The sequence below is a fragment of the Astatotilapia calliptera genome, chromosome 3, assembly GCF_900246225.1.
Source record: "Astatotilapia calliptera chromosome 3, fAstCal1.2, whole genome shotgun sequence".
NCBI classification, from domain to species: Eukaryota; Metazoa; Chordata; class Actinopteri; order Cichliformes; family Cichlidae; genus Astatotilapia; species Astatotilapia calliptera.
Window position 1 is genome coordinate 20,514,471 of NC_039304.1, and position 21,108 is coordinate 20,535,578.

The 21,108-nt window shown below is 41.0% G+C and overlaps 1 protein-coding gene across 1 annotated transcript in view; it reads left to right on the forward strand.

The window, feature by feature from the left end:
• Nucleotides 1–21,108, forward strand: part of svep1 (sushi, von Willebrand factor type A, EGF and pentraxin domain containing 1) — a gene marked incomplete at its 5' end in the record, with an annotated part of 67,628 nt that overhangs the window by 3,804 nt on the left and 42,716 nt on the right. The window contains 2 exons of the mRNA XM_026154511.1: nt 17,260–17,418; nt 19,181–19,360. Of these exons, the coding sequence (XP_026010296.1) occupies nt 17,260–17,418; nt 19,181–19,360 (339 nt within the window). The remainder of the gene's footprint in view (nt 1–17,259; nt 17,419–19,180; nt 19,361–21,108) is intronic.

Sequence of the window (21,108 nt, forward strand, 5' to 3'; positions counted from 1 at the left end):
TACCAATCCAAACGCTTCAGGGACAGTATCACCGAGGATCACCAGAGGAATGGGGAAGCGGATAAATGTAGTAAGGGGCTGAGACGAGTCCAGAGGGGGTAACATGTTTTCCTCCTGTCACACATTCTGGCTTATCAGACTCTTCTGTAGCCTGAGAGAATGACAGGAGCTCTGGACTGTGTTAATGTGGTGTCAGCACAGGCCTTTGTTCTGCTCTGGACAGCTCTGCCAGAGACGAATCGAGAAGAGGGAGAATGAGTGAGAGCAGAAGACACTATGGAAGCCAAAAGTAAACAAAAAAACCTTGTAAAACAAAAATAAAAAAGTTAAAACAGCAAGAAATTAACAGATAATGGCATGCTGCTCTGCCATTGATTTATACTGGAAAATCCTCATTTCTGTGTTGTCCAAATCAAATATAATTACACTTTTGCCTGATAGCTATTCATACTCTTTAATACGCTTTAATCCTGTGTGATATATTTTATCGGTTTTCTTTCAGTCCATGTCTGCACTGGCAATCCATTCTCATCTATCAGATGCCACTGACGTCAACGATATGCGTAAATGTGTCCTTTGGCGTCAACGTCTTAACACACGAGCCGCAGCAGTAGTACACGCAGAAAGAAAACAGTACAGACCAACAAAGTATGTGTCATGTCCTGTCTGAGAGTCTGGCATTTTGCAGTCTCTTTAGCTCTGTTATTACTCCCTGATTTCTTTCCTGTTCGCTACCTTATTTCTTTCCCCTTTAATTCCGTGGTTAGAGTTTGGCATTAAAGCAGCTTAGTTGGGAAAAGGAGATGGATTTACTTATAATATAAACCCTCACGACATGAGCTTTACATGCTAAAAAATTACCGTTACCTAATTGCATATAAATGTAACACCGGGGGGTCCTTCCCAAGTCTGTATGTGACAAATTGGTAGTGAAAAAACATTCAAACTGCTGCCATAACCTAATGTTGCACAGCACAGATACATTTTACCTGTAACAGCAGAACTAGGCAGTGGTCTGGAAATCCTGGAAGCATCTGCAAACCTACGTGGAAGTACAGTTTTTTACAGTTTTTACAGTATTTGGTTTGACCACCTGTATTCTTCAGGACAGTCTGAACTTTCTTGGCAGCTTTCTTGTCGTTTCTTTAAGTAGTCTTCAGGAATAGTTCTCCAGGACATTCAAAGCTCTTCTTTGGATGTTTCTGCCTTTAGTTGATCCCACATTGCTTCAATAATGTTGTGGTCCGGGCTCTGGGGAGGCCACTCCATGACTAATAGTGCTTCACCGTGTGTTTTTCTATCAAGGTATGCTTTTACTGCATGTGTTTTGGATCATTATCATACTTACAAATTAAACTGCAGCTATTCAGATTCTTCTTACATGGTATTACATTGTGGATCAAAATCTAATGTTCATAATTCCACGAGTTTTGAGAAGATCTCCAACACCACTGACTGAATTCCAAACCATGACAGAGCCTCCACTGTGTCTTACAGATGGCTTCAGATGCTCGCTGTTATACCTCTTGATGATTTGAACCACAAATATCAAATTTGGATTTATCACTCTATCAGACCGGCAGCCACTGATTTCAGTTGCAGTGGCCACAGGTCCAGTTCTTCCTCAGTCTTTTCTCCCTGTTTCCCTTCCTTAAAAATGGCCACTGAGACCATTTCAGATCAGGCTTCAGTGAGCAGTAGATGTATGTAGGACCAGATGTATGTCAGGTAAAGTCAACGAATTGCCGCCGCAGTGCTATTTATTCAAACTTCACAGCAGGAAACACATAAAAACTGATTTCACATATGAATTATTTTGGCTGGTGGACTGCTCAGAATATTTCAGAATATATTTTATTTCATTTTTTATATTCCTAAGCTTTGCTTTGTAACCTTTTTGTACTTGCAGCCAAAGCTACCTGACAGAAAAAATCTTGAAGCCTAATAAAAAGCAGAAATACGATTTATGTCAGTCAAGCGATTCTAAAGGTCAACAGTGAACTTCCAGGGGATAAACTTTTGTTTATTTTTCTTTTTTTTATTGGCAACAACAACAGTGCAACAATCAAGACCAGAAGTCTCTTACATTTTTCTCTGAGTGGATTTGAGTTGCGCTGAAATATGCACAATATTTACTTATTGATGGATGTTTGCGATTTTGGAAATGAGGAAATATTTTTAGATGGCTTACCCTTTTTAAGGCCGTTATCTGACTGTAAGCTGTTGACTGGAATGCATTGAGTGCAGCAAAACAACTCTTCTGAGCTGATACCACAAGAGTTGCACAATGTTTACAGAATAAAGTTCACAAAAGCCTCTTGATCCCAAAGGGAGACGCGTGGCAGCAGTGAGCTTCTGCTTGACCCTAAACATCCATTTCTTTGTGGATGTCCTGTCTGTTGTCCGAGACGAGCAGCGTTTGCCGCGTCTGCTCGGTAAATATTTGTGTAGACATAAATCTTGAGGTAGACATAAATCCAACAGAGGAATTAAAATGACAATAGAGGTGGGATTTGCTGAATGCTAAGGAGGAATAAGAAAAGTGTTGAAATGGCGGAAATCTCTTGGCGTTACTGGGATGTTGCAATCATTTTTTTTCTCTTTTGGCCTCCACCTCTGAGCTGAGGTCTCCAGTTTTTATGATGAATAGTCAAAATAGTAAAAACTGAACTCTGAGGAATGTGGCTGAGCTTGACACAACGCTGTCTTGGTTCCCGACGCTGTGCAGCTCATCTCACTTTGCACTGTCACACTAACACAAGTATATACTACGCTGGGATCCACTCACGAGCACGGCGACGTGCTTTTGGTGCGCTTACGTACATCAAAATATGTGAAGGATCTAAAACAACCCAGGCAAGCTTGGTGCAGAGTTTATATCTGTCGAGGCAGCACACACACACACACACACACACACACACACACACACACACACACACACACACACACACACACACTGTGTTGTCATATTACAAAAAGAGGAATTTCATATTTTCACTCTCAAGAAAAATTTGTGAATAATAACCAGAACCTCTAGCAGGATTCCCAGGATTTCTCTTCTGATTAATCATAAAATGTGGTCTGATCTTCTTCCAAGTCACACTTAATTTCAGACAAACACAATCTGGTTAAACTAATGAAACAAAAACAGCTTATAAGTATAAGCTGCCACTCAAGAAACCTGGCACGGCTGACGCACATGATGTACCCACAATTCACACAACACCAACAGTTGAGCCAAAACCATAAAGGTTAAAGCAACAGAGTATTAAAGAAAAAATGTAGAAAAAGTAAATGAACCTCTGTGCTGAGGACCCCTCCTTATAAATAACGTTGCTTGCAAAGCTTTCTATTCTCAAGAAAAACTATTTCCTGTGAACCACTGTTGATCAAAACAACTTTCACAGGACCTTAGAAGATCGAATCTAAGAAAAACAGTGAAAAAGTGACTTGGATGATTGATGAAATGTTTCACCCACTAAAAACGCAACATCCAGATGAACTGATGACATTAGAAGATGCACAAAACTGCACTGGCTGCAAAAGCATTTGGCTCCTGGGCATCTTTCAGAATCACACCAAGAGAACTTAGTGCAGTACTGAGAGAGATAAATGACCTTGAGGTTCACAGAGAAGCACCTGCTGAAATCCCTACAGTTTGCTAAAATTGATGTTTTTGTGTTATTAAAGTGGAAAAACACTAAACGTGAATGGAAACCTCAGAAGAAACCACTACTTTCCAAATATTGCACCACATTTCCACTTTCTAAAATACCTCCTAGATGTTTGAGACAAAAGTTTAGCTTTTTTTTTTGCCAAAAATAGAAAATGCTATGTTTGGAGAAAACACAATTGCACAGCTACACTGAAACCTCACTGCCATATCTTAATCTAAGTTAACCTAAGCGTCATGGTTTGAGGTTGCTGTGTTTGCTTCGGGGGCCTGTACGCCCTCCAGTCGTTGAGGGAGCAATGAATTCAAAATGGCATCAAGAACATTTACAGGGCAGCAGTCTGTGACCCAAAGCTGAGGAGAGTTTGAATGATGCCACAGCAGAATTGTTGTTTTTGTTGTTTGCCAAGTCAGATTCCTGACCTTGACTCAGTTGAGCTGCTGTGGTTTGACCTGAAGAGATCTGTTCACTCGAGACATCCCAGAAGAATGAAAATGAAACCGTTTTATTGGAGAAATGGAGAAAAATGCCTTCTAATTGTTGTGCAAGTCTTATAAGCAACTTTAGGAATCGTCTTAGGGAGACGGTACAAGCGCCTAACTTATAACATTTTTCCAGCCTGCTCTGAGTGATTGCTCTGTGAATTCAATAACTGTGTGTTATCAGTTTAGTCAAACTGTGTTTTTGTCAAACTGGATTTTGTAGCTGATCAATACAGAAGTCTTGGTAATTTCAAAGCTTTCACACACCAGTTTTGTTCCAGTAACTGACACTGGTCCTCTGTTTGCTGAATTGTTTGCACTTTAAATGTTTTTAAAAGTAAATTTCTACCAGAGGAGCAAATTTCGGTGAACTCCTCCAACATGTTGCATAAGCTTTCTTATAAAGACTCTCTGTTTCCTCTTGCTGTATAACTCCTAATCCCCACAGCATCAATAACCACAGCAGACTGTCTGCTTCTGTTCAGTTTGTCTGCATCTGTCCAAGTCCTTCTTTCTTAATGTTTTGTGGTGAAAGTGGAGTTGCTCAACATGAATCCTGGCTCCGTTTGGTGTAGTTATGGTGGTGGTGTGGAGTGGGGTGAGGGGGTTGGTGGCAGATGCCTCAGATTTCCTGAGAACGAGAAAGGAAGGAAGGTTTTGGGGGGATTCGAGTCCCCCGCTCCCCTTTAATTGCTTAAACTGAATGAAAGTTTAGGTTTGTGTTTTTCTTTGGTGAGCAGAGAGTGGAAAGTGAGGGAGGGCACTTCGTTACCCCAGAGCTGTGCGTCTGCTGCGGTGGGTGGACGGAGAGCTTTCAGGAACTGAGGAAGGACCCGACTGGCTCTGTGCCATTACTCTGTGGGTGAGGTTGGGGGTCTGCGGTGCAGTAATGCAAAGAAACAAGTTTTATCCCAGACTCATTCATGACAGCAGCAAATGTGATGTTGACTAATGGCTATTTTGGGTTTTCTTTTTTTATTTACAACTTGTATTGTTTTTATTAGCCTTGTTAGCAGCTCTGTGGCAGAGATGGGCTACTCTCTAGAGATCTACTTCAAATCGCTCACTTTTCTTCAAGTTACCACCCAGTTAGTTTTCATTTATGCTGTGAATGTCTACTGAATGAATAGGCTCCAAATTTGCACTTTATGAACTCTAAAGAGGCACTGTGCAATACTTACTTACTTGGTATCGAGCCAATACCAAGAAAATACAGGGCCAGCGCTGGCATCGATACTGCCGTTACTTGGATCGATCTGCCGAGCACTACTGTAACGACTTTGGTGCACGTCTTCCTCTCTACCTTATTAGGAAGTACAATCACTCCGTTGACACGCTGGGTTTTTAAAACCAAACAAAAAGGCCTTTTACAAATGTTTTCACTCATTAAAGATTGTTTACTTAAGTCCTAAATCACCGTGTAGTGCTGACATCTATATTACAGCAGTCGCTCCACCCTCTCCCCCCCTCCTGTCTGCATTAAATGACACATAGGTTTGTAAAAAGCCTAAATTGATGACTGCTGCTACTGTGTTTTTTAGGTCAGGGATGTTGTAAAGTAGACACGGCCGGTGTTGTAAACCGAGGCCATTCTGAGCGTGTGTGAAGAGGGAAAAAAGAGACAAAGATGAAGGAGCGAGGACGCAGAGAGGCTATAAAGTAGTGCTAATGGGATCCTCCTCTGCAGGAAAGCATGGAAAACAAGGAGCCGTGAAACAGCCAGTGGTTCGAAGCAGAATCTCACTGTGTTATTAACACTTGTCCCCAACCATCCATCCTTCCTTCCTTCCTTCTAACCGTCTCTCCATCAGGTTCTGTTTTGTTTTTTCCCATACTCACCTAGATTCCCTTCTTATGTTGCCCTCTCTGTGCCTCTCTGCAGTTACTTTCATGTGCCACCACTTGAAATAGTGAGCTACTGAGTGGTATTAAGCAGACCATGAAAAACTTCTGTTAAATTGTAAGTAAGTAAGTAATTTGGTACAGCAGCAAAGTCAGAAATCATATATATCAAAAACTGTATTCATAACAATAATAGCCAGTAATGAATCATATATTAACTCTTACTATAGTTGTCTTGAAGGTTTTATTTTTTATTATCTTGACTTTTTGCTCTTTAACTAGTTTCTTTTTACTTCCACCTCTCCCTCACTCATAGCTTAAACTGAAATTTGCCCCCCTGAGGATCATGCACCTCTCAGACTGGACTGAATGTCTCTTTTAGCATCTTAAAGCTTTTCTCCAGTGGCTTTTAAAGTTTTTTGCCCTTCTTCAAATCCAGCGTGTTTGTCCCTTTCTGTGACCCTCATCTGTCTCTGGATTTTCTCCAGTGCTCTTTCAGCTCCCACCTATTTCCTCACACTTAACAACGCCTTCACTAGGTGTATGCATGTATGTTTGTGTGCAATCTGTTGACTGAAGTCTCTCCAGTTGGAGGGAGGTGATGAAGAGGGATGCACGATGTTGCCAAGCGTTGCAGGCTGAGGATGGAGGCAGTCAGCTGCTGCGAGATTTTTACAAGAGTTTAGATTTTCTTCATGTACATAAACTACCTTATCTCAGTAAAACCCCTCGATTCAGGTCCACAATTACACTGTTTTGTTAAAGATATATTTTTGACAACAGAGTAGATGGGGAAAGCAGAGGGAAGGGTGGTAGAAACAAAACACAACTACATCAGTCCATCGTAGTGAAGAGAGAGCTGAGTGTAAAAGCAAAGCTGTCGATTTACTAGTCGATCTACATCCCTACATTCAACTGTGGTCACGAGCTCTGGGTAGTGACTGAAAGAAAGAGATTGCAGATGCAGCGCTGGAAATGAGCTTTCTTTGCAGGGTGGCTGGGCTTAGAGATTGGATGAAATTTCAGTCATCAGAGAGGGGCTCAGAGCTACTCCTCCACATCGAAAGGAGAAAGTTGAAGTGGTTCAGGCATCTGACAAGGATGCCTCCTAGGTGAGGTTTTTTGAACAAGTCCTACAGGGAGGAGGCCCTGGGCCAGTCTCAGGTGGATGGATGGATGGATGGATGGATGGAGCAGGTTAAAGACATGGCCACAGTGCATGCGTGAAAATAGCTACATACCTTTAGAAAAAAACAACTCAGAAACAATCAGTCCCCTGCTGCATATGCTGTATGAGCATGTATCCTCTAGGTGAGTTGCTCCTTTAACTCCAAAACCCAACAGGGGAACGCCAACGCCAACTTTGAGGCAAGTTTATGTGTGTGTTTGCATTGGTGTGTTTTTTGCATGTGTATGTGCTGTATGTCCTCATGCAGGTCCAATAACACCGCCTTTTGGTGAAACAGTGACGTGACAGTTGAAAAGGATATGAAAACATGTTGGTGTTAACATCCTGAGTGCGGTGCTACGTCGTCCCAAGTGTACTGAGATCATACTGCGGCATGCTATCACAACATTTCTCAGCATACTGACATCTGTAATCAGGAACAGCAGACCAGAGACCAACCTGTGTTTGCACAGTTGTTAAGCGGTTTGGGTCTCTCTCCCAGTGATTCCCAGTGATGCTGCAGTCTGTAATAAGCAAGCAGGACAGTCTCTGTGTCCTTGGGAATCCATAAGAGATACATAGCAATTGTGGCGAAGTCACTCTCCTTTAAGAATAGGATTGAATAATAAGCAGTCTAACAGCCATGCGGCTGCCACTGAACTTCCTCGGTTTCCTCTCCTTAGTTTCCTCTCGTGTAGAAGTTTCACATTCTTGGGATTGGGGGTCTGTGGAGGTCTCTTCTCCCCCCAGATGGAGGCTGTGTAGGTGGACAGCTGTGCAACAGCCAGATCTCGCCCCCAGCCTCCTTTCTCACTCTGCAATCCAGCTGGAGAACAGACTTAAGCGAGACTCTGGGGATGGGATTTAGAGCCTCCTGGCACTCCATGAAGATGGGATTCCCAAACTTTTCCTGCTTCAGGTGACCCATGTATTAAGGTTGGAAAATTCCTGTGACCTTTAACATCTGAAACACAGACACGCCACACATCTTGCTTTGGATTTCTGTTCATATGAGGGCAAAAAGCAAAGGAGAGGCGTCACGTGTGAGGTCTCGGACCTGCTGCAGGAATCACCGTGCTTCATAATAAACTGCCGACAGTGTGGTTTTATTAGAGCCAGAAGGGTTCTGTTATCTTTCTGAGGGCCACTTCTCCAGGAAATGATTTTTGTTGACCTTGTATTTGTAATTTCCTCTTGTTTTTCTTGGCATCACTTCTCTGTTGTTGATGCACTTGAAAATGACAGCTTCGTTGTACAACAGGAATTCCCAAATTCTTCTGTTATTCAACCATGTATCCTGATGCTCGATGATCTTCCATATAGAGAAAACCTGAGTAACAACTGTGTGATTCTTGTAAGTGCTCTCATCTCTGAAGAGCTCTTAAACTTCCACAAGCACATGTGCAGTAAGGCCAGCTGCAAAAATAACTTCATGCCTTTCAATCACAGAATTTATATACCGCACCTCTGTAGTAAATCCTGACGGTTTTACCTGTCAGGTTTACCTTGGATTAAACCCCAAGTAAATGAGGCCATTTTAATGCTTTGATGGGGGAGTTTGCAACTGAATGTGTCACTAATCTGCCAATAATTTTGAATGTGTTTAGCTTTCTTACCTTCATGGGTAAACACTTTGTGTTTTGGTCGTTTATGTTCTTCACATCATTAAGTTCCACCAGTTTCAGCCTCCTTGGTGGTCCAGATCATTTCTGTGCAAGATGCAGGTATTCTGCCTTCTCCAATGTATACATGGACCACTTACCTGAGGTGAAATATTCGAACCTTTTCAAGCATTCCTTCATGTGCCTGTCAGGGTTTTATGTGAGTGTCTGTTTGTGTAGCCCAGACTATATATTTTAATTGTCTGTTTCCATTGTCTATTTATGCTTCTTAAGTGTGTATGGGAAACCTTGGCTAAGAAGGAGAAGTTTCCTTGCATGTGAACATTGTTTTTGCAGTGGAAACCCTGGAATTTCAGCTCCAATTTAACAGCATTTCTCGTGTGAGAGGGCCTTTGACCACAAATGGCCAGGCCTCTGTCCAGATTTGGCAGCCTGTTTGCAGTATTGCAGGAGTTCCTTGGTCCCTATTGTTTTGCTCTGAGGACAAAAGGCAGACACAGAATTGGGTCACAGCATCACAAATATTACAGGGTGGCTGGACTATTTTGCACTTTTATTATTGGATTTGTTAGCTACCCATTGTGTCATCAACATTTATTTTTCCTAAATCCAAAATTTATATGACACACATAGTTTTCTGTCTGCGAGCCTTGTCATTGCAGTGTGTGGATTTTTGTGCCAGTCGCATAATGACATTTTCACTGTCTTACTCTGAAAAGTACAATGTTCTTTTTTTGTATCATTTAAGAAATGAGTATTTTAATGTAAGCTTCTTGTCAGGGGATATTGTGGGCCCAAATATAGGACACAAAGGCAGACAAAGTAAACAGATGATTTATTGACCAAATGCAAACCCCCAAGGGTGTGTTGCAAAGCAAGATTAATGGCTTGCCGAGCTATGTTGAGTTTAAAGTCAGAGTTTTCTGTGTTGTGAAAGTGGTTGTATTTTTAGTTGGCTAAATCACTGTGGTAACTTATGGTTAACACGTAACCTGAGGAGTGTACTACAAACAAAGCTCAACACAGCCAGGCTTTCTTTAGTCAGCATTAGCTGGCTCAATAAAACCTAAAACAGTGATAACAAGTATCTTTTCTTTGGCAGAAAATGATCCCTATGAGTGTCCCCTACTCTAAACACAGATGTTATTAGATGATGGTGACAAAAACGTGATAAACGAATTTAAAAATATAACAGTAAAATGCAACAATGTTACAAATAAGACAAATTAATACTACAGGAAATTTGTTAATATTGGGATTTAGCGATGATAAAATTAACACTTTAATTCCAGTTAATTATTTTATTGTTGAGTGTGCTCTCGTTGCTACTCTCTATTTCTAATGTGACAGCTATTTCTTTCTGTGTGTTCTTTGTTGAAGTAGCTGCAATTCCAGCAGATTAGAACCAAGTATAAACACATTCATACATTTCCCCATCACCAAATGAATACATGCACATTTCAGTGACAATGCAACAAACAGTCTGCACTGCTGTAATTTCAAAGCTGGGCTTCATTTTAGTGAGCTACTGCTTTACAAGATGCGGACAGAAAACATCCAGCGGTAAATCTATATCAAAGAAAACATGCAGTAAATAAAATTAATAGTAAAATTGTGGAACTTTCAAACTGGGAATCTGAACATAACCAGCTCCTGATGCTGGGCATCAGTTACCATGGTGATTTTAGCCAGGTAAAAACAAGAGACGCAGAAAACTCTGATCTTAAACCCTACATCGCTTGCTAACCTATTAATTGTGCTTTGTAGTACAGGCCTCTGGACAGCCAGTCTCAAAGGAGGGAAAAATAGAAAAGCAGAAAATCACAACGAGATTCATGAAAACAAACATAAAGCAAGAAAAAAACAAAAGATGGCTTGCTTTCACTGAAACATGAAGATAAGTGAAAAATAAAGTCCAACACCAGGAATGACTAAGAGCTAAAGGAAACCACGAGGACCACGAAACCTCTACCCAAGAACCTAAATCAACAGCTGTCTGTTTGATACCAGCTTGGAGTATTTCAGTGCTAATTTCAGTCAGTAATTAAAAAGTGTGTTGCCAAGTGACTTAGCAACCACAGTGACTGACATGACTCAACTTTTTTGAGGTTTCAGATTGTTTCAAAGTTGACTACAGTCTTATTTCAGTTTGTTGTAAAACATAAAAGATTTATGTTCAGAATAGCATGTGGGAAGCAGTGGCTGCACAAGTACTGTATGGATTAACTTGTGTGTTTTGAAGCATGTGTTTGTGGATTTTTTTGGACTAAGCAGAATATGTATCTCTCAGATGAAAACCGCTCTCCCTCTCTGCCTGTTTGTCCTTGTGGCTGAGGAGGCAGATGTTCTCGCTTTCCCTCTGGATCTCCTTTCATCGTTTCCGTCCCGGTCTGTTTTTAGGCCCGGCTAATCGAACCCAGTCTCTCCCCCTGAGACCAAAAAAAAAAAAAAAAGATTCTCGTGTGATAGTAACTTTGGCTCCCGGACATGACATGTCTGCCAGTTTAAATGACTTACTTCATATTAAGAGAGAAGACTTTAACAGATGAACGTGCCTGTGCTTGGTTTTGTCATTTTCTTTTCAGCTTAATATTTAATGCTGAGAGAGTGTATTCTTATTCTTTCCTGTAATATGTGTTAGCGACGCTTTAGACAGTTAATTCTCACAAGCTAGAAGTTTTTGTTTTCAGAAGTAAAGTTTGACCCTGATCTATATCAGTGATGAGGGCTGTTTCTACTAAAGTGGAGAACATGTTGTTGTTTTTATGATCATTACAGGAAACAGATGTAGAGAGTTTGCTTGTGAGGAATTCCTTCAGATTTAATTTGCAAATCTTCCATTTAATACAGACACATCTGCTAATTAGTGCTAACATATACATGCAAAACACAACAAAAGAAGAACAGAGTTTTTAGAATAAACAGCATAGACAAGCCACATTTATCTTCATCAAATAATCACTTTATCAAATAAGCACTGCAAACATGATACCCAGTGAACTATGTCAGCATCCACCAGCCTCCAGTAATGCACAACTTTAAGTATTACAACAGTGTAAACAGGTGAGCTGTGAGGACTATGTGAGCTGTAGAAACCAAAACCTGTTTCTTACTGTTCTCTAACTCCTCCTAGACGCTGTTATCAACCTGGATGAAATGCTGAGATGAGAAAAAACTAAACTAATCACACAGAAGTTTTTGCCAACCTGTTGGGTAATACACTGGTCACTCGTTTATCGCGGGTGTTAAGTTCTAAAAATAACCCGCGATAGGTGAAATCCGTGAAGTAGCTTTATTTTTTACAATTATTATAGATGTTATAAAGCTGTATAACCCCTCACTACACACTTTATACTCTTTTCTCAGACAGGCATGAACATTTTCAAACTTTCCTCTCTTGTTTAAACACTCTCTAAGTTTAAACCTTGTGTAACTACAGCCTTATTTACTTGATCTTACATTTTTACCCTGATTGTCACACATTCAAAGTTAACAACAAGTGGTTAGTTGTCATATGTCTATGAAACCTCAATAGGACTGGAAGTCCTTTTCCACAGATACCATAAGATCTTAAAACCTTTAGGTAGAAGGAAGGTTGAAGGCACTTCTGCACTGGCTTAATTTTCTGATCTGGAAGCTTTGCCCATGTTTTATACCGTCTGCTAATTGCAGAAAGACTTCCAGTTGTAGAGAGGTCCAGGGGTTAACGGTTTTCTGACTTCTGTAAACACTGTCGGCTGAGTTTCCTGCTGGATTGTGGGTTTTTTTTAAATAAATCCTGGTCATGCCATGTTTCAAAAAGGAGAGCTATCCTGTACCCATGATAGTCACTCTCTGACCACTTGAATTGAAAAGTGTCTGGCCGTTGAACAAGTGGCTTTACAGTCAGATTTGCCCCGCCTCACCACAATCTTTCAAAATGAATCAACAGTGAATACGCTGATCGTGATGCATCAAAACAGGCCTTCAGAAACCAATCGATGATGTCACAGCATCTCTGTTCATTCTGTTTGTGGTTTAACCTGAAGGTCTTGTTTTTTGGCCTTTGGAGGAACTGCTCTTTTGCGCTGGATTCGTGCCTCTGCCCCAGAGGTTGCAGATTATTTAACACACTTTTGTTGCTCTAGTGAATTTTTACTACAACAGGATTGTGGAAGTAGAATTGACCTAAAACAGATGTGTTTAAATCCTTTTATAAACATTGAGGTCTATGACTTTAGTTTTCGGTACAGTTGTAGAATCAGTTCATCGCCCGTCTACTCATAGTTTTTGTTTAGTTTTGGGTGGAGCAGACAGGTCACGTCAGCGGCTGAGAGAATCAAAGTCGGCCTCCACTTTACAGAAAGATAAAGGAGACGTGTTTCGTTGGGAAAACACGCATCCATTTCGATAAAGGCTCTTTATCTTATCTGCCTGTTTTCTTGTAATGTGTTTGGCTGTCTCACAACGTCCTTTATTAAAGTAATATTTCTCCCTTGTGCACCATGACACCATTAGACTTAGACAGCTGCTCGTTTTAAATGCATATATTATTACTGGGTATTTCTCTTCATTATTAGTCAAACATTGCTCTAACTTCAAATAAGCAGCCTCAGATCAGAGACCGTCTCTTCTCCTTCCTTAGATCATTACTGGGTACACTAGTTTTCTTTGACCAGCTGCCGTCCCTCCACATGGTTACAGCCCAGTCCCAACACAGCGGGATCTTTCTGTTTCATGGTCATCTGGCTGCTGACGGTTCACTTCCTCTCTAAATGAAGGGTACAGTGCACCAGAGTTTACTTCACAGCCATAGGCAATAAGCAGACGGACCCAAAATGAGATTTTTGACTGCTGTGCAATTCAGCAGGATCCAAATACAATTAGTATCCATATGGGGTCTGCCTTTTGGAGCTCTGATGCATTTTAAAGGAAGTTCGCAAAGTTTTCTGTGTGTTAACTTTCCATTTTTTAAAGCATTTTATTTAGGAGTCACAGCTGCTTGTTCTTTCATCATATATCCTTTCCTCTTATACACTGTGTGTGTGTGTGTGTGTGTGTGTGTGTGTGTGTGTGTGTGTGTGTGTGTGTGTGTGTGTGTGTGTGTGTGTGTGTGTGTGTGTGTGTACAGTCATCATGTATGTGTCTGCACTTCTACCTGCCAGCACATGCATCCTGCCAGGAACTGAAATTTTATATTTTTCAGATACAGTATTTCCACTGTTGCACACTGGGTGAATTATTATTCACATTAAAACTAACTAGGCTTCCTGTAAACCTTAAATGAAGCCGTAAAACAGATTCCCGAGGACTCGCACAGAGAGGACACTTTCAGCTGTCGTTACGTCTTATGTAAGATGCCTCCTCGGAGTTTCAAAAACACACTGAGGAGAAGACGCATCAGCTGCTTTTGTTATCAAGCGAGAGCAGCAGACCCATGCTGTCTGCACCAGGGCAGGTATGCCACATGGTTTTTCTTTGAGTGTGTGTGTTTTGATCTGGGTTACTGGGTGCGTTTCAGTGCCAGCAGCCGGTGCCTGCTTTACAGTCGGTTAACATCTCCTGGCTGACCTGCAGCAGCCGAGGAGGAGGGAGCGAGTGTCGGGACAGGCCAGGCTGGCACTGGCTCAGCAGTGGAAAGTCACACCTGGCCTCTGGCTTAGCAGCGAGTAAATGAGTTGTGAAGAATATTAGTACTGTCGATTCTCTGTTGCACTTTATAATTAAACCTGCTCACTAAATGTCTCTCTTTAACAAAGCCGGAGACCTCGTTACTGCTCCCACTGCTGTCATTTCTATTTAAAATAGTACTAAAGCTCATAATTAGTCTTGGTGCTAACATTAAAGGGTTTTCAATCCCATCAGATATCCCACGTGGATGTACTTTTAAAAAATGTATTAAACGTGTTTAAACGATGTGTGTGGGTGTGGATCTAGAGACTTTATGATTTTTCTCGTTTTAAACACACGGCACCAAATTAAACCGTCTGAAACTCCCTCCTCTCTGGAGCCTGTTGTGATTTGGCTGTCGTCAGTGTTGTGGATTTGTTTTTCCAATTAATGCAAACAACTCTTGGAAGCGCTTGAATAGACCGTGACATTTGTAACGGTGCAGCAGCCAGGAATGAAATGACAACTGTTATATTAACAAATTAACTCCAATATTTTGGTCCTTTCTCAATATGAATCTTTGCGACTCTTTCAGCTTGTAACCGCAATCTCACTTAAACACTAAGAGTTATTCATAAGTCATAAGTAATTCCTGGAAATGTGGGTTTGATTATGTGGGGTTGTCGATGATGATCATAGTTTAGTCAGGACCGCTGTAGTCCTCATTTACACAGGCCCAGAGGTGAGTCAGTGCTAGGGGACGGGGTCTTCTCCAACTAGATGGCGAGTGGTTGCTGGGTGAAGTCAGTCGCAAAGAGAGTGGTGCATCAAAAGCCTCCTAGTCATTGCTTTAGTTGCTACCAGATTGCCATAATCACCCATAATTTGTGTAGATGCGAAAATTGTCTGAAAACACTGGCTAGGTAACACTGAGCGGTAGTGACACTTGAAACGGAGCCATGCATACCGGAAAAGGAGAGCGTTCACCTCCAAAGTGAAACCCGTGTCTTATTATTGCCAATACTTGTCAAAAGTACAGCTTTTACTCTGAAAGTGAATGGTCTTTGTTTCCAGATCGCACTCTTCACATCTTTACTGCCGCTTAGCGAGTAATTGGCAAAGGTTGGAAAGTCCAAGTTGGTGTTACAAACTACAGGTGAACTGCTGGTGACCAAAGCTAACACAAGGAGCTTTTCAGTGCAGCAACCTTCCACAACCACTTGCCAACCAGTCTGGGACACATTTTTTCCCTAGCAACTGATGGTTGCCGCATGGTTGCCAACCAATCACTGAACCTCTGTCTCAACACATATTTGATATGAAACCAGCACATGACATGACGGTATTGTTTTAAATATATTTATTAAGAATCTGATACAATAAAATTATTCAGGTTAAAATTAGTGCTTCAGACATTAAGCAGACAATTTGGGAGCAGTGATGTAACCATGAGGGAAATAATCATCTGTGTTTTCCCCCTAACCCTGTGTTTTGGAGACTGACAACTCAAAAATATTTCGATATTTTGTTAAAAATATAAAGAGTTTTTGAAACATTTCAGTTACTTTTTTGTCAGCTTGTTGTTTAGACGTCAGAGATCTTTTTTTTAAGAGCAAATATTTATATTGTTGTAGTGTAGGGTTGGGATTAATGGTAATAAACCAATTAGATCTGTGCGTTGTAAGAGATTTGCTGTTCTGATGTAGAGAAGGGTGAGCCATCAGCTAATGTGGTCTGGCACTGAGATCGGCTGATCTGTGGGACTGTGGCTGAGCCCGACTTCAAGGTCTACCTGGTTCGATTTTACAAGAGTTAGTTAGTGTTACTTCTGCAGGTAATCCTGGGAGCGTTTTCCTGACTCTACCAGAGGACGTGATGGTAAATTGTGTACAATCTTAAATAACTGAAAAGATCTTCAAGGATCACATGACTACAGCTTCCATCACAGTGGATACAGAGGAACAAAAACAAAACATTTCATTTGGTCTACTGCAAAATACACCAGTAATCACAGTGAATTATGGGAATTGCTGGCTCAAATAATCGTTTGTGAGAAAGTACCAAGATAACAGCTGGTAAGAGCCCTTGTCCCCAGTAACAGCATAATTCAAATAATCATAATCTGATTTTTAGAGGTAATTCCAAGCAGTTAAACATCAGAGACTTATGAGGTCATTGCAGATTACATCAGTGAATTATGTCATTAATCAGGTAATCTGCTCTTTATTACAACCCAAATGAGAAAGTAGCTTTATTTTGATTCATTTTCACTGCACCCGTTTTCAGAAGTTGATCTATGAATAAAAGAAGGTTTAACGAGGTTCATTCGACCCCACCCCCTCCTCCTCATTCAGCCTCACAGCGTGCTGTGACCTGATCCGACTCAGGTGATGCTAATAGGAAACACACTGCATCCTGTGAATGAGTGCAGGTGATCAAAAAGGATTTTCTAATGTTTCCCATGTGCATAACTGGGTTTAGATGCTCATAAAGCTTTCTTTGATTGTTGCATTTCTTTGTAATAAAGATGGTGTTCAGTGCCACAAAAGTTTTCCCTGCCTGGAATAATTAACTTTGAGCTGGACTCTTCTTTTTTACCTTGCCAGAAGAATCATTTTGTCATATTTGCCAGATTTTCCACTGCTACATGTCCAGACATGAAAATGATTAAAGTCTGCTCATAAATCTGCGAAGCTATTTTTCACTTCTGTCCGTGAAGCTTTTCGATGTCTTGCAGTCGTCAGACAGTTTTTCATTTCAGCAAAACTTTCATTTTGTACACGCCCGTCCAGCTTTTCCTACCAGATGTCTCTTTGTGTCTTACTTGTGTTTAAATTAAGAAGGGATTTGTTTTTTAACTGCAGTATCTCTCATCTTAACAGCATGCCCACCTGGAACTTATAAACCAGAGGGAACACCGGGAGGTGTGAGCACCTGCCTGCCCTGCCCTGACGCCCAGCACACCTCCCAGCCTGGCAGCACCTCCCCCGACGACTGTGTCTGCAAGCCGGGCTATAAGCCAATGGGCATGGCCTGCCAAGGTAAAAGCATCCGATGCGTTAAATAAGCAAGTGGATACGTGTGAAACAGGATGATGGTCTCTTCTGTGTTGCCTTTCTAAAAGCTTTAATACTTTAGTCCTGCTGATCTGAATATTGAGAGTTACACTGTGTTTTTAGTGTTTTCTAGCTTTAAGAACAGTGTTTTTAATTAAGCTGTTTGCATGAGCAAAAATATTCACATGCAAAAATCCCCACTTGCACTCTTCCTGTTCAGCCCACCTGAACCAGAGCTTCTATTACAAGACCATCTATTATTATAATATTCTTGTATTACAATTGTTTTGAATGTTTTGCTTAATCTGCATAGGCGAACCGCAGATTATGATAGATTCACTGAGCTTTAATGATACAATATAAAACTGCAGTAAGTTGTGTGTGTGAGTGAAGCTTCAAAAACAAGAAGGCAAAACATTTATCTGTTTGTTTCAAAGCATCACAAGGGGATATTGGAGGGTACGAACCCCAATGTGATCGCACCAGGTTTCATCTAAAAGATTTGATCTGATCCCTTGGTGCAGAGGATGAATATGCTCTCAGGGACAAAGTCTATCCTATCTTATTTGTCTACAAACTAGATATCATGAAACCTGTGTTGTGTATGAGTTTTCAGTGTGTTTTAAATAAAATGTCATCCTGAGCCTTCTGTGTTCTCCTCTCTCTGCATCATGCTTTAATTACTTTTCATGTTCCAGTGGGACTTTTTATTGTTGGTTTACTTCCTGTTTTTATTCTTCTGCCTGTGTCTCATTCCTGCATTTTTTCAGATCATCTGTTTGTCCTCCCGATGTTCTTATCAGTTTTTTCCCATATTAGCCAACCCATTTTCCTATGGAAGCCTTTTTCTGCCTTTTTAAAAATAAAAAATAAAACAATTCTGACAGGAGGAAGTTAAAATAATAATAAAAAAAACGAACTTGAAATTTGTGGCCGAAACAAGCTTCCATAGTTTTCCAACAAGTGTCCTGCTTTTTCCCACTTTGCCTCCTTGTATCTTTTCCTCTCCTCTGTTTAATTCTCCTATACTTGTCTCCTGCATATAGGACAACAAACAGCCACTTCACAGGTACTCAGCTTCGTTAGAGGTTAAATACCTGGAGCTTTCCAACAGCTATTAGAACTGAGGAAACCGTTCAGATGAGACATGAAACATCTTTCTAACTGTATTCAGGGCAAAAACTCTTTAGGTTGAAAGTCTCTTGAGCGTCCTAGCCTGCTCTCATTCTGTCCCCAACATGTGATTTGTAATGGTGAACACACATTTTAAAATGTGTATAAACATGCTTCCTAACAGAGAAATATGTTTCGTGAAGTAGGAATTTGTGGCCTGTAATCGCTTTCAGGAATAGTGGTGAAAAACATGAAGGGCAGTAAATGAAGTGATAATCTGGTGAATTAACTGGAACAAAAAAACAAGATATTCCTCAGAGGTATGGGATGACAGCATCATGTATCCAGTAATTTTGCCAGTCCTCCCATTCCTCGAAGAATGAGCCAGTGATTTCCAAACAGCAGTTCATCTGAACACATTGAGCTCCATTAATCACCACAGTCATGCACTGCTTTCTACTTTCTCAGGCAGGAAGAGAAAATAGAGTGTTGAAGGTTGATATGCTGTAATTTTCTGCTTACTTGTTTTTTTATTCAGTTTTTATCAACAAAATCAACTTTCTGTCATAGTGTGTCAGTTTGTGTGTTAGTTGTAATGTAAAATTCACCCGCTCCTCTCCTCTCCTCTCCTCAGTGATACATTGTCCAGCACTGTTGCCCCCAGATTATGGCTTCTTTGTCCAGAATGTATGTAACAACCACTTTGACGCGGCCTGTGGTGTGCGATGCGAGCCCGGTTTTGACCTCCAGGGAACCGGCATCAGACTCTGCCAGGCTGATGGCACCTGGTCAGGGACACCGGCCAGCTGCAGAGGTGAGGAGAAAGCCTGATGCATGTAATATTACAATGATGATCATCACAGGATCATCACACAATGAAACTTTTGTTGATGAAAAATCCCTCAAGACTTTCAGCTGAGAAATATACACAGCTGTGAAAATCAGCATACTTAAGAAGCTTTTTAATTTTCTTTTAAAAAAACTATTGGCTGATTGATTGATTAAATGGTTTTTCTTTTTTTCTGTCATATGTGCCCAAGTACATGTCTGTGAACCAAAAGTTCAGGGATCAGATATTCAGTTTCACAGTTTTGGTCGTCCAGCCATCATTCATTTTCTTCCTCTTATCCAGTTCAGGGTTGAGGTGGGGATGAAGCCTATCCTAGCTGCCACAGGGCGAGAGGCAGGGTACACCCTGGACTACTCGTCTATGGGCAATTTAGAATCACCAGAACTGATCTACATACACAGAAATCCTAACAGATCACATCAACTCTAAAACTGAAGCTTACAGATCGAAACCAGAAATTCCTCCATAAATAGAGTCGTTGTTACTGCAGACTGTGAGGCAATTTTACCTGCAAATTGATGCAGGCGGTCAGCAACTTTCCTTTTCTGTAGGAATATGACCAGAATACAACCAGCTGACTTGAGTACTCCAATACCAAGAGATGCATCACAGGCGAGTTGTGCGCATTGGTGCAGACTGACGACAATCCCCTTGAGTCAGAGTGAAGTTGTTTGGAGGCAGGTTGCCTCCCATCAGACAACCTGAGCAATCGCCCTGCCATCAAAAGTATCCGTCCTGAGTTTGAGGGTTTCCACAAACCGCTTCTGGGTAACCAGTTGGTTGCTGCAACTATATGCAAAGATTCTCAGAGAGCCAAAAATGCAACAACGTCACTGGTGAGCCACCGATTTACTCCTAGTCACGCAGAGGTGGCCGTCATATTTTTGCTCTAGTGTGACTGCGCCATAAGAACTGTGATTCATGCAGACCTTTTTTATTAGAGTCCAAGAATAAAAATATGCAGCTGGAAGCAAGCGTAATAGGTTCCCGTTATATTATTAAGCTTTAAGTGAGAGGCCTTTAATAAATTACCGACATATAACACCATGCCATTACAAACACAAGCCCGTTTAAAGCAGGCACGATGATATACGTATGGTACTTTTTTGCAGCGTTCATTTGTGTGTGCGTTTGTGGATTTATTTTAAATATCACCCAGCCAGTATTTAGTCTAGCTTTTTCTCTGCACCCTAATGTCCCATCATATCTCAAAAACTGAGAAGAAAAGTAAACAGTGAGGCAGTAGTCGAATGTCGAAGTCAGATGGGCTATTAAAAAGATTTTTGTAGTGATCTTCTCATCGTTTAAGGCTTTTTGATTAGTCTGCTTCTTGATTGATTGTAGTGTTAATGCATGGTGGTATAATGCTGCTCTGTTCTGATATAGTCGCAGCTAAATGTGTCTGACGTGCTTTACATATTTCATCATACAGTACTCAGGGTGCATAGTTATGACACTGAAACACAGAAGCTTTTGTGATTGATCGCAGCAGGTTCTTCCACACCATATCTCATATAATTCCTCATTAAACCCTAATCAAAGCATCGCCTCGCCTCTGACGCCCGCCAGCATTTATAAACATTTCTGTAGCCCTAAATCACTTCATCCAGATGTAAGACGTGTCTCGATCTCTTGTACTGATTTGCTTTGAGTTTCCTAAAAGTCACAGTCGGTGTGTGTTAGCACGTAAAGCTCTCTCGGCATAGATTGAG